The sequence below is a fragment of the Pangasianodon hypophthalmus genome, chromosome 14 (assembly GCF_027358585.1).
Source record: "Pangasianodon hypophthalmus isolate fPanHyp1 chromosome 14, fPanHyp1.pri, whole genome shotgun sequence".
NCBI lineage: Eukaryota > Metazoa > Chordata > Actinopteri > Siluriformes > Pangasiidae > Pangasianodon > Pangasianodon hypophthalmus.
The window spans coordinates 15,831,363-15,844,160 of NC_069723.1; the positions used below are offsets into that span (position 1 = coordinate 15,831,363).

At 36.1% G+C, this 12,798-nt stretch overlaps 1 protein-coding gene across 5 annotated transcripts in view; it reads left to right on the plus strand.

Annotated features, from left to right (window-relative positions):
- Positions 1-12,798, plus strand: part of cadm2b (cell adhesion molecule 2b) — a 165,880-nt gene that overhangs the window by 122,756 nt on the left and 30,326 nt on the right. For all 5 annotated transcript variants that reach the window (XM_034310910.2, XM_026935050.3, XM_026935054.3 and 2 more), the window contains exon 3: positions 3,324-3,473. In XM_034310910.2, coding sequence (XP_034166801.1) covers positions 3,324-3,473 — 150 coding nt within the window. The remainder of the gene's footprint in view (positions 1-3,323; positions 3,474-12,798) is intronic.

Below are 12,798 nucleotides of genomic sequence, written 5' to 3' on the forward strand. Positions count from 1 at the left end.
CAAAGGTGTTTGCAAATTAAATCTGTATAATTAATCCTTCCAGAGATGTGACTACTTTTTCAGAAAGAAATAATGGTTATTTGTTAGTAACATAATCAACATAGCTTAAAGTAAACACCCAAGTGCAACAGTGTTCATGCATGGATATCACCTCAGAGAATTGATTTTTATTTTTATTTTTTTAATTTATTTTTTACTGCATTGTTCATGCCAGTGTTTTTCTGATCATGTATTCTGTAGGTTAATGACCACAATACACTTTTGTGAAAATTTCTTTCACATCTAGCCCATTGTAACATGTTTTGAAGCAATTCAACAACTGCACTGAGTTTTCAATTATAAGTGAGTTTTCCATTCATTTTCCAAGTACATGGTGGAGATGCTGAATTGCGTTAACTAATTTGCAACATATACCATAGCTGGAGGTCAGATTTGATTAAAATCCCTCTGTTACGTGCAGAGTTTCCAACCTTTAATCACCAAAATATTGGACAGAATTAATTATGCTAAGAACTCTTTTGTCATACACTAACGCTTAATATTGTCTTCAGTGTTACACTGTTCACCTAGGGATTTAACCTTAAGCTTCCCAGTCTTTTTTTTTAAATCCTAGTCTTTTTTCTGATAAACTACCAGACGGAGATGCACAAGGTTCAAACCCAGAGTCTATGATTGCTGCATCTCACACCTTGAAAGCTCCCGCAGCTCCTGACTGATGAGGAAAGCTGAATCCTCCACAGTGCCTACAACACGTACATAGCATGCGGTCCATGTTAGAGGCAGATCCAATGTCACCTTTATGAGAGCAGAACAATAAGATATGCTGGTGGGAAGCCCAGGTGATGCTTCCTTGCTGCTCAGAGACTGTCAAAACCCAGGATTAACTCACCAGTAATGCGAGAGACACTCACACACTGACCTCTAGGTATGAGGAGTTATCACCATGTTAGTTCGTCTGTTCAGAAAGATAGATGTGGTGAGCACTAACAAGGACTGTGAGCACTATGATACATGTAATTATAAGTAAGGCGTAAAACATGATGGAACATGTTATAGGAAAATAATCAAAGAAGTAGTGTGATGTGGTCTGATGTGAAGCTGATTGTCTCTTTCCTCCATGAAATTGATTATTTTTAAGTAACAAATAACAAACCAGTAACAAAACAAGAAATGTTTTATTCCTCTTATTCCACAGCAATTTCTTATTAATTACAGCACATATAATTACTTTTAATATTGTAAAGCATAGATAAAATGTCTTGTTATCACTTATGTTATGGAAGCTATAAACAGTTGTTCCTTCACCAGACACTCATGTCTTTCTCTCTCTCTTGCCACTTACCAGCCACTCTCTCTTTCTCTCTCTAAATAAGACAAAAAAAGCAGCTTGTCATGTTAGACAAACCGCAGACCGCAAATCCCGAAGTCTTTCCCATGAATTTCTTATTTTGCACATTCACACGCAGGCTGCAGCAGACAAGAATGAATAAAAAATAACAAGTAAAATAACAACGGTGTTTTAAAAAATGTAACATTGGAACAAGATAACAATATGGCATAAAGTAAATAAAGTAAATATACTGTTGTTTAGACACAAATAACAGTGTTGGTAAAAATATACAGTAAAGGTACTCAGTGCTGCTGTTATAGAAAATTATTTCACACCTTCTGACCAATCAGAATCAAGAAGTCAACAGCACTGTGGTATAATTGCATATAAGTTCTGTGTTTTTTTTTTTTTTTAAAAAAAAAGAAAGCTTAACTCTTGGCTTACGTACAACAGAAAAGAACAAGTTATAGAGGAGATGTAGCCAGAGTGCAATTAAAGGACTTTTCAGCAACAAAAAGAGAACAAATGTGGAGTAAGACACAGCAGAGTCCACTGAGGGAACGTGATTATGCTTGGCTGGGGTAGCTTCTATAGACCTTTTCACTCTCACATGCACATGTATTTACATGCACACACACACACAGATATATGGGCATTAAGACATGCATTTAGGCTATTTTCTCTTGCTCCCAGAAGAGAAAAGAAGAGGTCTCTAGCACAGATCGAAGTTTGTCGTGGTTGGGATTTTGTGTCAATTTAGCACCCAGCTGCAGCAACAGAAGATGCCAGGCAAACATGACTAGCTCTAATTAGGCCCTGCTACCAATTACTGCTGATCGAGTGTCAGAGGAAGAGAAGAGTGCATGAAAAGAAAAGAAGGAATAATGCCACTATGCTTGTGAAGTGAGATATTGTTGACTTTGTGTGCAGACTTTGTTGTGTCGATGTTTATTTTTTCTATAGATTTTATATACCCTATACTCAGTGTGATCTTCTTGGCTGCTGTGAGCTAAAAAGATTCTCATGCGTGGTATAAGGATTGTCATCAGTCAGGACTCTATGCTTAGTTACATTCTAGCCCACAATTAACAGTATCTAAATTAACTAAATGAAATTTCCATCTTGGTTATCTGTAATTTTTAATAGCTTTTGGTTGTGCATGCAACTTAACAAGGTTTTTAAAATTCAGTTAAAATTCCAAATCCAATGTCACCCGCAAAAAAAAAAAAAATATGTATCACTGCAGGTTATGTTCAGTCATCATCAAAAATTAGCATGTGCCATATCCCCAAATTTGAATTTGATGAAATTCATTCAGTATTATCTGTTAAATAGCTACTAAAAGTGCATATACAGTAAGTAGTGGGTATAAATATGATTTGGCAATATCACCAGTTTATTGGGCTTTATGTAGTGCTCTCATATTATTTCCTTATACTGTAGGTGTTTCCTTCTGTGACCCGTGACCCTTAAGTTAAAGTATTCCCAATATTTATAATTTATAAGAAATCTATCAGTTTACACAAGCTATTAAAGGGAAGGCAGCTCCTACAATCCAATGAATAAAGCAATAATAAAATGTCCATTTTGCCAAAAAAATGCTGTATTCACTACATATGTGGAAATATATTTGCTAAGAATGATAGTCTTGTATATCAACCCCCCCACCCACCCCCCGACACGCTGAAGTGTTGTCATTAATATTCAGACAGAATTACTATATTATTTGACTCATGATAAGAGAGAAATAAATTGCTTTTTGTACACTGTGAAACATCCATCATATTTTTCAGTTCTTTATGTCTGTTAATTTGCAGCCTCTACTACCAGGGAATAGTTTAATAGAATAATATTTGTTGTACTTTTAGCAAAAGATTGAAGATTAAAGTTATATGAACTATGGGCTATAAAACGTAAGTTTTTACTTGCAGTAGTCAGTGAGGCTAATTTATTTCACTGTCTTTCTCTCTCTTTCTTTCTTGTGTCATTGCAGGCAGTCAGGGCCAGTTTCCTGTCACCCAGAATGTGACGGTGGTGGAGGGGAGCACAGCCAACATGACCTGCCGTGTGGATTACAATGATAACACCTCCCTCCAGTGGTCAAACCCTGCACAGCAAACCCTTTTCTTTGGGGACAAGAAAGGTCAGTGTGACTGGGTCAGTTTATAAGCCTTTGTTCTGGAGACCTTGGAGAAAGTGTGCCATTTGGGGAGATGGATGAGAACCTAGTCATGTGGGACAATATGTACTGTAGATCAGTCGTATTCAAACTTTTTCCCCGGGGCCCATTTTGCACTTTGTTGAAAACTTGCACCCCAATGACCCCCATCCCCCTGCCAAAGGAAACAAGCCCAAAGGAAAGCAAAGGAAGCAAGCAACATTTTAAATCACTGTCCAATTATAATTATCATTTAAATTATTTGTAGTGTTATATTTTACACTTCATTGTAGGCCTATATCAACTTTTTTTTAGTCAGAATTTTTGGCCCTTTCCTTTTTTCAGCTAAAAATCGTCAGTGGCATCTCTAATAAATATCTTGAAATTATACATGTCTAATGATAGTTCATTTGAACATGATGATAGATTTTATTTCATATGAATGAACTCGGAACATTCTCCATTTCCTGTGACAGGAAGTAAGTGCACCATGTCAGTTTTTCATGTGAGAAAATCAAGTGAAGACAAGAGATTACTATATGAGATGGGTGGAAGGGTGCGGGGAAGGGACTTTAACTTCATCCCTTTCCTGTTAGTTTCACTGTAGTTTCTGAATAATTCCTAGTAGTCACTGAATCATGCTTTGAGATAACTAACGGATTAATAAGCAGTAAGGTTCAGAGTTTAAAATATTTACATCTTTAAATAGTTTGTAGTACAAACTGTTTGCAGCTACTGTTGTATGATTATTAGTTCACATGTTGCTTAGCTCTTAATAGTGTATGAGTATGAAAATACTACAAGTGACTAATTACAGCTTGAAGGCACAGTGACAGAAATCAGATGCAAATAGAAACCTCCACCCTGAAACACATTAAAAATGTTTATATTGAAATATTTGTGACATGCTTGGCAATTCTGGTGCTAATTTGGTCTGTGCTGTATTTTCGGTGTTCCCGTGGGAAGTTAGCAGGTGTATGTTGTGCTGACATCACATGGGGACATTGCTAAAGAAGTTACAATGCTGTTTACTAGGAGAAAAAATAATGATCTAAAACATAAGGGATAATGGTCATTTCTGTCTTAGCTATGACTGAGACTCAGCTCAGCAAGATGACATATGACAAGCATAATATCGTTGATGGTGGTATTAGCGTGAAAGTTGAAGCTTTGAAACTTTAACTTTTTGAGCAGAGTGTACAGATGAGGAGGTGAGAGAGCTGAACAGACTAAAGGACTAAAGCGCTGATGCATTGCTGTCTTTAGGTAGAGTTGAAGCAGGTGATTAAATCCCACTGCCACTACTATCAGCAGGTAGTCAAATGCCATTAAGAGTAATCTAGGAAACCATTGATGAGAAGTAGGTCAAAATGTTGATGAAAGAAGTTTAAATAAAAAAAAAATTTCAACTCAGATTTTCATTAAAAAATAAATCTTGGACACCACTGAAGATCAAATGTTAATTATAAAGATTAATTAAGTAATTCACATTGGGTGTTTGCTTTCTGAATTTTTAGGTATTAGGTAAGTATTTCATTTCTTTTTTCATTTCAGTATTTACATTTCGCTGTAAAAGTCATGTACAAAGTAAGTACTAAGTAACTTCCCCAATTATCTCCGTATCTTTGCATGTCATTCTCCTGGAAAGACAATTTCAGCCCTCAATCTGTTACACATTGCCCTCACACTAGTATATAGGTAGTTTTTCAGTGTTTTAGAGAAAGTAATTTGGAGCAGGCACTAGCTGGGCCTCTCTGACAAAAAACTAGGCTGTTTCTCTAGTAGAAAAGAGCAGCTTCATTAGCCTGCTGCACTGACATTTAAGATTTTGTGTGTGTCTGTGTGAGTGCAAAAATGATTTGAAACAATGTATTGCTTCTCATGTACGCTCAAGTCTTTGTTCTGCCAGGGGAAATATATGATTCTAATGGCGTTCCCTGCTGGAACAAAAGTGACAAGTGTGTTTATTAGCAAAGTGTGTAGCTTCAGTGCTACAGCAGTCCATCAGTTTTAAGATAAAGGTAAACTTTGCGACGCAGAACTCTGTGAAGTCTAACAAACAACCTGACCGATTTTAACAAACAAGTTTGCATGGTTTTGAGTAGGGACAGGTTTTTGCATTTATGGATTTGTCTCCATTCATACCATATTCCACATTTTAATTCCTACAAATTAGTCTCAGGTCAAAAGCAGCAAAAGAGCGAGGATACACAAATGTGCCTGAGAAATACTGAATTACCGTCACACATACATCAACGACATTTTCATGTGGCCCATCTAATACGTCTTTAGTCATAATTACTTTAATACCTTGAAGTAGAAGTAGCAATAATATTGTCCACAGCTTGGCAGCCAGATAAGATTTTAAGGTTCTGTCATATGTATGAGTGCCTGCTGGCAGAATTCCATCTTGCTTGGTCCTCACACACTTTCACCAGAGGTCACTTTTCCTTTCTCTGTATTTTTAAACGATCCAGACTTGAGATGAAAGCTCAGCCACCACACTAGCCGTGGGGTCCAGGGAAACCAAGTCCAAGAAAATTCAAAAGTACACTGCTTTACTCTCAAGGGGATCTGAGAGCTGGCAAGTGTACTAAACTTTCAGCGCAATGCCTGCTTGGCAACTAACCATTAGTGCCTTCTCTTGTGTAGGCATGAGGACAGATTTGCTGTTGTTAAGGTGAAGTAAAACTGACAGGTCTTTGATCAATATCACAGAGACACAGAGGCTCGCTGGCCATGCCAGAGACTTATTGAGATGACTGTCCCTTTTGCTAGTGGAATCTGGTGATAATTGAATGGCCCAGAGAGGAGAGCAGCGGCTCTCAGTATACACTGACACACAGGGACATGCCATTTGTTGTGCTGGCAAACTCACAAGCCCACAGGCAGCAGGAATACACAACCTGCTGGGGCTGTCTTTTAGAGACTTATTCTGTCACCCACTTTGCAGCATGATTTATTTAGCCTTTTTTGTCTCCAGTCACATATGGGCAAAAAAGCTGCCAGTTTTCCCAAAGGTGTATTTGCCTCGAAGGTCCCCGTTGTAAGTGCTTTCAGGAATCGCATATGTTTCCCTTAATTCCTGCTGATCATTTAACTTGTGGATTAAATTCTTAGAAAAATATATTCAGAGTTATGATTGGCGTTTCCAAAAAAGAGCAAAGTTTTTGGTAAATAACGTAAACAGACACATTTAAACCTGTGTTCTCTGGGGGACCAAAGCGTCTTTGTCAGCAGCAGGGTGGAGGGTGAGCTGGCTCCTGAGGGAGCACTAGCCAATAAGAGCGGCCACTTGTAGAGAAAGGATGGTATGACAGATAGAAAGAGGGAAAGCATGTGAGGCAAAATAGCCACAATTAGATCTACGAATTTCATCTGAAGGATCACCAGTCTGAAGTGTTTGCAAGTTTGTTTGGTCTAGTCTTATGTTTTCTGTACCTTCAAATTTACCTTAACCTTGAAAGAAAAGAAAGAAAGAAAGAAAGAAAGAAAGAAAGAAAAAAGAGTAAAGCAAGCAAAAACAATAAAAGCAGAAATAGTAAAACAAAGCACAAACCGAGAAAGTCAGAAAGATTCAAACAAAAAAACAAGATTAAAATGAAATTAAAAATGAATTAAAATTAGTAAAACTTGCATGACCATGTTACTGTTTTTCCTAATTCAGTTTCAATAATGATTACATCCATAAACATCTAGATTTATATTCATGTCATTTTTATATTTTTCTTGCACACTATATTCATTTTTTAATGCAATGTACATTTCTCAGCAGCATGTCATTAAACCCCTATTTGTCAAAAGCACATTTCTGGCCCATGCTGCTAGTGGATGACATCATCATATTCATATACACATTCATCACATTAGCACCATAACATTACTTTCACAGTAAGCAATGCTCAAGGCTCAAATAATCAGCTTAGGTTATCGACTATGTTCACTTCAATGCCTACTGGCTTGAGTGTGATGAAATAAAGACCCGGAGGCTGACAATTTGACAGAGCCTGATGCCAATACAGTAATTCCAACCAACCAATCACCTGAGCCATATACGCTTAATGGAAAAGTGCTAGTGGGACCATTTTGTTTAGTTCAACCTAGAAATAACTGTCACTGTTGGCTTTCATTTACACTTATCCATTACTGCATCAGAATTCTGCAGTATGTATATTTAGTGTGAATGAATACAAAGGATCAGATATGGCACTATACAGCTGCATACATGTGAAGATTATGTAGAGGTTAAGAACACAGCTGTAAATGTTTTCAACATAGTCAGAATCCTTATCATGTGTGTCATGTGGATTTCAATGGTACAGTGTTACTACAGAGCAGAGAGTCTCCTCTCAGGCCAGAAACCCTTAATCATCCATCCATTAGATAGCTCACCCATGCACCTCAGTTACCTACCAAAATAATGACATGTCTGTGCTCCTTTCCATCCCCTTTTGAAATGTCTGTGTGGTGGAACTATATCATTTTGCTGCTAGGAGCTAACAGGCCTCTGTCTGAACATGACAAAATCAAGAGCAGCAATGAACTGTGGTAACTGCTGTTTGTGATCCAGCCGAATGTGTGAAGATATTACAAAGCAGAATTCCAGTGTCTGCCTGGGTAAAATAAAAAAATAACAAAGCATCATGTTGTGTTTACTCAGCTAATCAAAGTAAATGCCCCTCTGTTAATGAGTGGGATACATTATTTATTCAACCAGCTGTTAAAAAGAAATTAACCTTCACGCATGCTCAAGATATCACTGGTTAGGAAACAGTGATTGTGACTCTGTGAAGTGGAAAATCTTTGTTGTAAATATAAAAACAATAAAATAGCATTGTTATAATGGCATCATTATGCCTTAGATATGAACATCATGTTGACCTTTGTCCTGTTAGCTGTGTGTGTGTGTGGGTGTGTGTGTGTGGGTGTCTGTGTAAAATATGACACCTACCTAATGTCTGTAATTTTTCAGGTAACACTTTATATAAACACATAAATGTGTTAATAATGTGTTAAATGGCATATGCCTAATATAAGCCTGCTTAATTGCTCATAAGTAATGACATGCCATGGCACTGACTGAAAATTGCCATTTTGGTATTCTTTAAGGTTACGTTTCCTTTCAATCCTGTATTCATAATGCATTACTAATGTTTTATAATGTGTTAAAAGGCATACCTCTATATGACCTATACCCAAGCCTGTATAATTGCTCATAAGCAGACAGAATTACATTCATGGCACTTATTTAGATTTAGAATAAGACTTTACAACTTATTCTTATTCTTATTCTTATATTACACATATACAGTACCGTGCAAAAGTCTTAGGCACCTTATTTTTTTTAGTAAAAACTTTGTTATAGATTGTTGTTTTATGACTTCTACATTATCGAGTCAGTACAAAAACATTTTAGATTAACTAAAATTAGTTTTCCAGCACAAAATTAAATGTTACAATGTTTACAACTTATTCTTATTCTTATTCTTATATTACACATATACAGTACTGTGCAAAAGTCTTAGGCACCCTATTTTATTTAGTAAAAACTTTGTTATAGATTTTTATTTTATGACTTCTACATTAGCGAGTCAGTACAAAAACATTTTAGATTCCCTAACATTAGTTTTCCAGCACAAAATTAAATGTTACAGAAAAATGTTTGTATGTCAGTAAAGAAAGCAGCATGTTACATAAGAGACCACTTTTCAGACAAAAAACATAATGTAGGCTGCTGGGCTTTGCTGAACAATAAGAAGCAAGTGTGACAGTCAAAGTTTTCAGAAGAACTGTGGCTGCTTCTGCAAGACGCTCAGTAAAACCTACCAGTTAACCTCCTTATAAAACTGCACAAATTGTTCCTGAGACTAATATTTTTTTTAAAGCAAAGGGTTGTCACACCAAATATTGATTTTGTTTCATTTATTAATGTTTACTGCTCTTTATAGTATTTTTTAATGTAAAAACATTTAATTTCATTATTTTATTAAGACTTTTGCACAGATGTGTACACATGTACAGATGTATTATAATGTGTGTCTATAAATAAACATTGTAGACACTAATGCTATGGTGCACATATAACGCAGGTTCTGCACTGTACCTTGAGGTAGAGATAAGAAACCTTTTGTTTATACAATATTCTTATGAAAAGATATTATAATGCATTCTGTAATCTATTATTAATTCATATACCTATGCATTATAAAGTGTTATGGATGTAACTAAATGCAGTTATATAGCTTATGCCAGGCACTATATGGTATTATGTATGCTGTATAACACATAAATGTATTTAACATTCATTATGAATGTTCCTAGGAAGACTCATAGGACGTGCTAATAAATATAAAATAATCGTGCATGTCAGTTAGTCATAGCCTGATCATTACATGTTGCATATCAGGGTAATTGAAAGGTTAAAAATGTTTTTTCAATTGGATTTTTGATGTAGTGCTTTTCTGGTTTTTGTAACTTATTTACCATTCAAAAGAAAAAAATGGAAAGTATGAGTAAAGATTGCAGTGAGGTGGAGGCGGTTTGCTCGAGATGAATTGAAAAGAGCCTAATCCACTCTTAGGCTTCGTAGCAAACAACACATGAATTTCAAAAAGACAGTCAATAACAGATACAGGGATGTGCACTCCCACCCCAAGCAACTGGGGAAAAATCATATTCGTGTTTTTTTTTTTTTTTTAACATTTAATCAGCATTTTGTAAAATGTCAGCAAACATATTATGTTTTTTTTTCCTTTTTGACAATGCTGGCTCTGTCCAAGTCCTTTCCATTTTAGCAAGTATGAAAGAGTTGACATTTACTTTCATGCTAAGTATTTCAGCATTTTATAATTCGGACACTTTTGCCTGGGGCACATACACGCTTACAGTCACTTCAGATGTATTAGCTGCATTACAGAGGGATCAGAAAAGATGACCTGGTTGATTAGGTTTATTCTCTCGCATAGTGATGAGCTGTCTGAGACTTCATCTCAATAAGCTACAAAACTTGCATACAGCCTATAGGCTCACAGATAGAGTGACATTTCAGGTTCATGCATTGAAATAGCACATTATTATACACACAACCGTTACAGTGGTAATGCTTTACATTTAGGTTCCCTTACCTAGCATTATTTACTGCCTTAGTTAACATTAACAAATGATAAACTTCAACATTAATAAACCACAAGGGATATTAAGAAAATAACAAATTATGTTAATACATGCATTAAATTAAGTTTGTTTAAATACAGGAGTGGAAAATACTTGACTAATTGTACTTCATTACTATACTTAAAAATAATTTTGGTGTATATGTACTCTAGTTGAGTATTATTGAAAACGAATAGGTGTACACTTTATTACATTTGCAAAAAAAAAAAAAAAAAAGTCTTTTTTACTCCTTACATTTTTATTTTGACCTTCAAAGTACTCATTACATGTCGCAGAAAAACTTCATTCTTTATCTGCAGTGACCTTCTCAAGCTACTCAGTGTAGTTAGTGCTAGATCTAGCCATGCGTTTGAATATGGATAAACCAACGATGTAAGCAAAGACTTGTATAAAATTAGGTTCCTCCCTAGAAGGCAAGAACTAAATCTAATTTTAAAAAACATGTTAAGTTTAGCTCCGTTGCGTGGCTATATTTAACTAAGTTAGCTTGTTTTCTTTGCTAGTGCCAGGTTACAGTAGCATCAGTTTCAGTAGCTAAGGTAACTGGCTAGGCAGCAAGTCAAATTCTAGCTGATAGTAACTACTGGTTATTTATAGGATATTTTATTTCTGATTAATTAATTAGCAAACTACATAGCTTTAGTCATGCATATTAGCAGCAAACTTACAGAGATTGAATGATGTCAGACAAAACAGCGGCATTGCTTTAAAGCGAAAATTATTGTCTGACAGTTTTAGATAAGTAATAAAAGTTACTTGTCATTATGACATGACATTTACTTTTTTACTTTTTTAATACTTGAGTTTTTTTTACTTTCACTCGAGTGCATTTGAGTAAGACTTACCTATACTTTCTCTTAAGTATAATGATGTTATGATGTTTTAAAAGCTTGTGTTCATGGTAGGTTCATGCTAACTAATGTGTTAAATTATGCCAGTTAAAGAAGCCTTAATGTAAAGTGTTACCTCTTTTGTTATATAGTAATAGACAGGGGGCCAGATGACTAGTTCACTCTCTTTCATCCCCTTACCATGCTTCTGGCCTGACTATCACTCATGTAGGTGAGGCAACACCTACACAAGGTCTAAATCTGACAACAGCCTACTCAGCAAAGTGCCAGCTTCAAAGTCTAGAGTCAGGATGTATGCATGTACGTGTGTCCCTTACAAAACACATGTGGAGGTGTTCTTCCTTGCTGAAACCTGCACTAAAATCAATCCTAGCTACAAGCCACTTTGCTCATACTGCTGATCAGACGAAGACACAAATAAACTACTCTTGGGTCCTTTCCGTCCGTACTCATGAATAATGTATTAGTAGGATATCCAAACCGTGGTGTCTGCAGACTGCCCAAGACATGGCGCTGTCGAAGACTGTGGTTAGTGTGTGTACTACGAGAGCACACACATCCATCTTACCTTACAGCCATTAGGGGGGAACACTGAAAGAAGCACCGCCATGATGAGTTACCACCTTACAAAAAATCAATGCGTTCCATATGTCTCCCTTAGTGTTCCACTATTAATGTGCAGCCAACTTATGATTCATCACACAGAAAAAAAAAACACAAATTAGACCATTGCACAACACACTGTGATTTACAGGTTTGTCTGTTCTTGTCCTGTTTAGGGGAAAATAACACTGGCAAAACCTGCCTGAAATCCATTTTACACTTTTTAATGAGAGATGTAAAATGCTTGTTATTGCAGTGTGTAATAGGTGCTGAATAATTGATGTACAATTTTAAGATGAAATAGGAGTGAGATAATGGATGGAGGTAGATGTAAATGCAGATGAATACCTACACTTTAAGATGTGATGTAAAAGGTCTGAAACATAATACAAAGTCATTGTATGAATCCGTTTGAAGCACAGGCCTAATTGAGGATAGCTGCACTGAATGAGCTTGGGTCAAACCTTGTTCTTTAAAAGCATATCTCAAATGTTGATGCCACTCAAACGCTTCCTGGCATTCATTAGAAACATTCAGCTCAAAACTGCTAAAGGTCAAATGCAGAGTGGGCTCTTAATTGGCCTGGGGCAATTAGAATGTTGTTATCTTCAAAATTACTGCATTAATGGACTCGTTAAATTGGTCATTAGCCAAGGAGATTCAGACAGCCATGGACGGTGCAT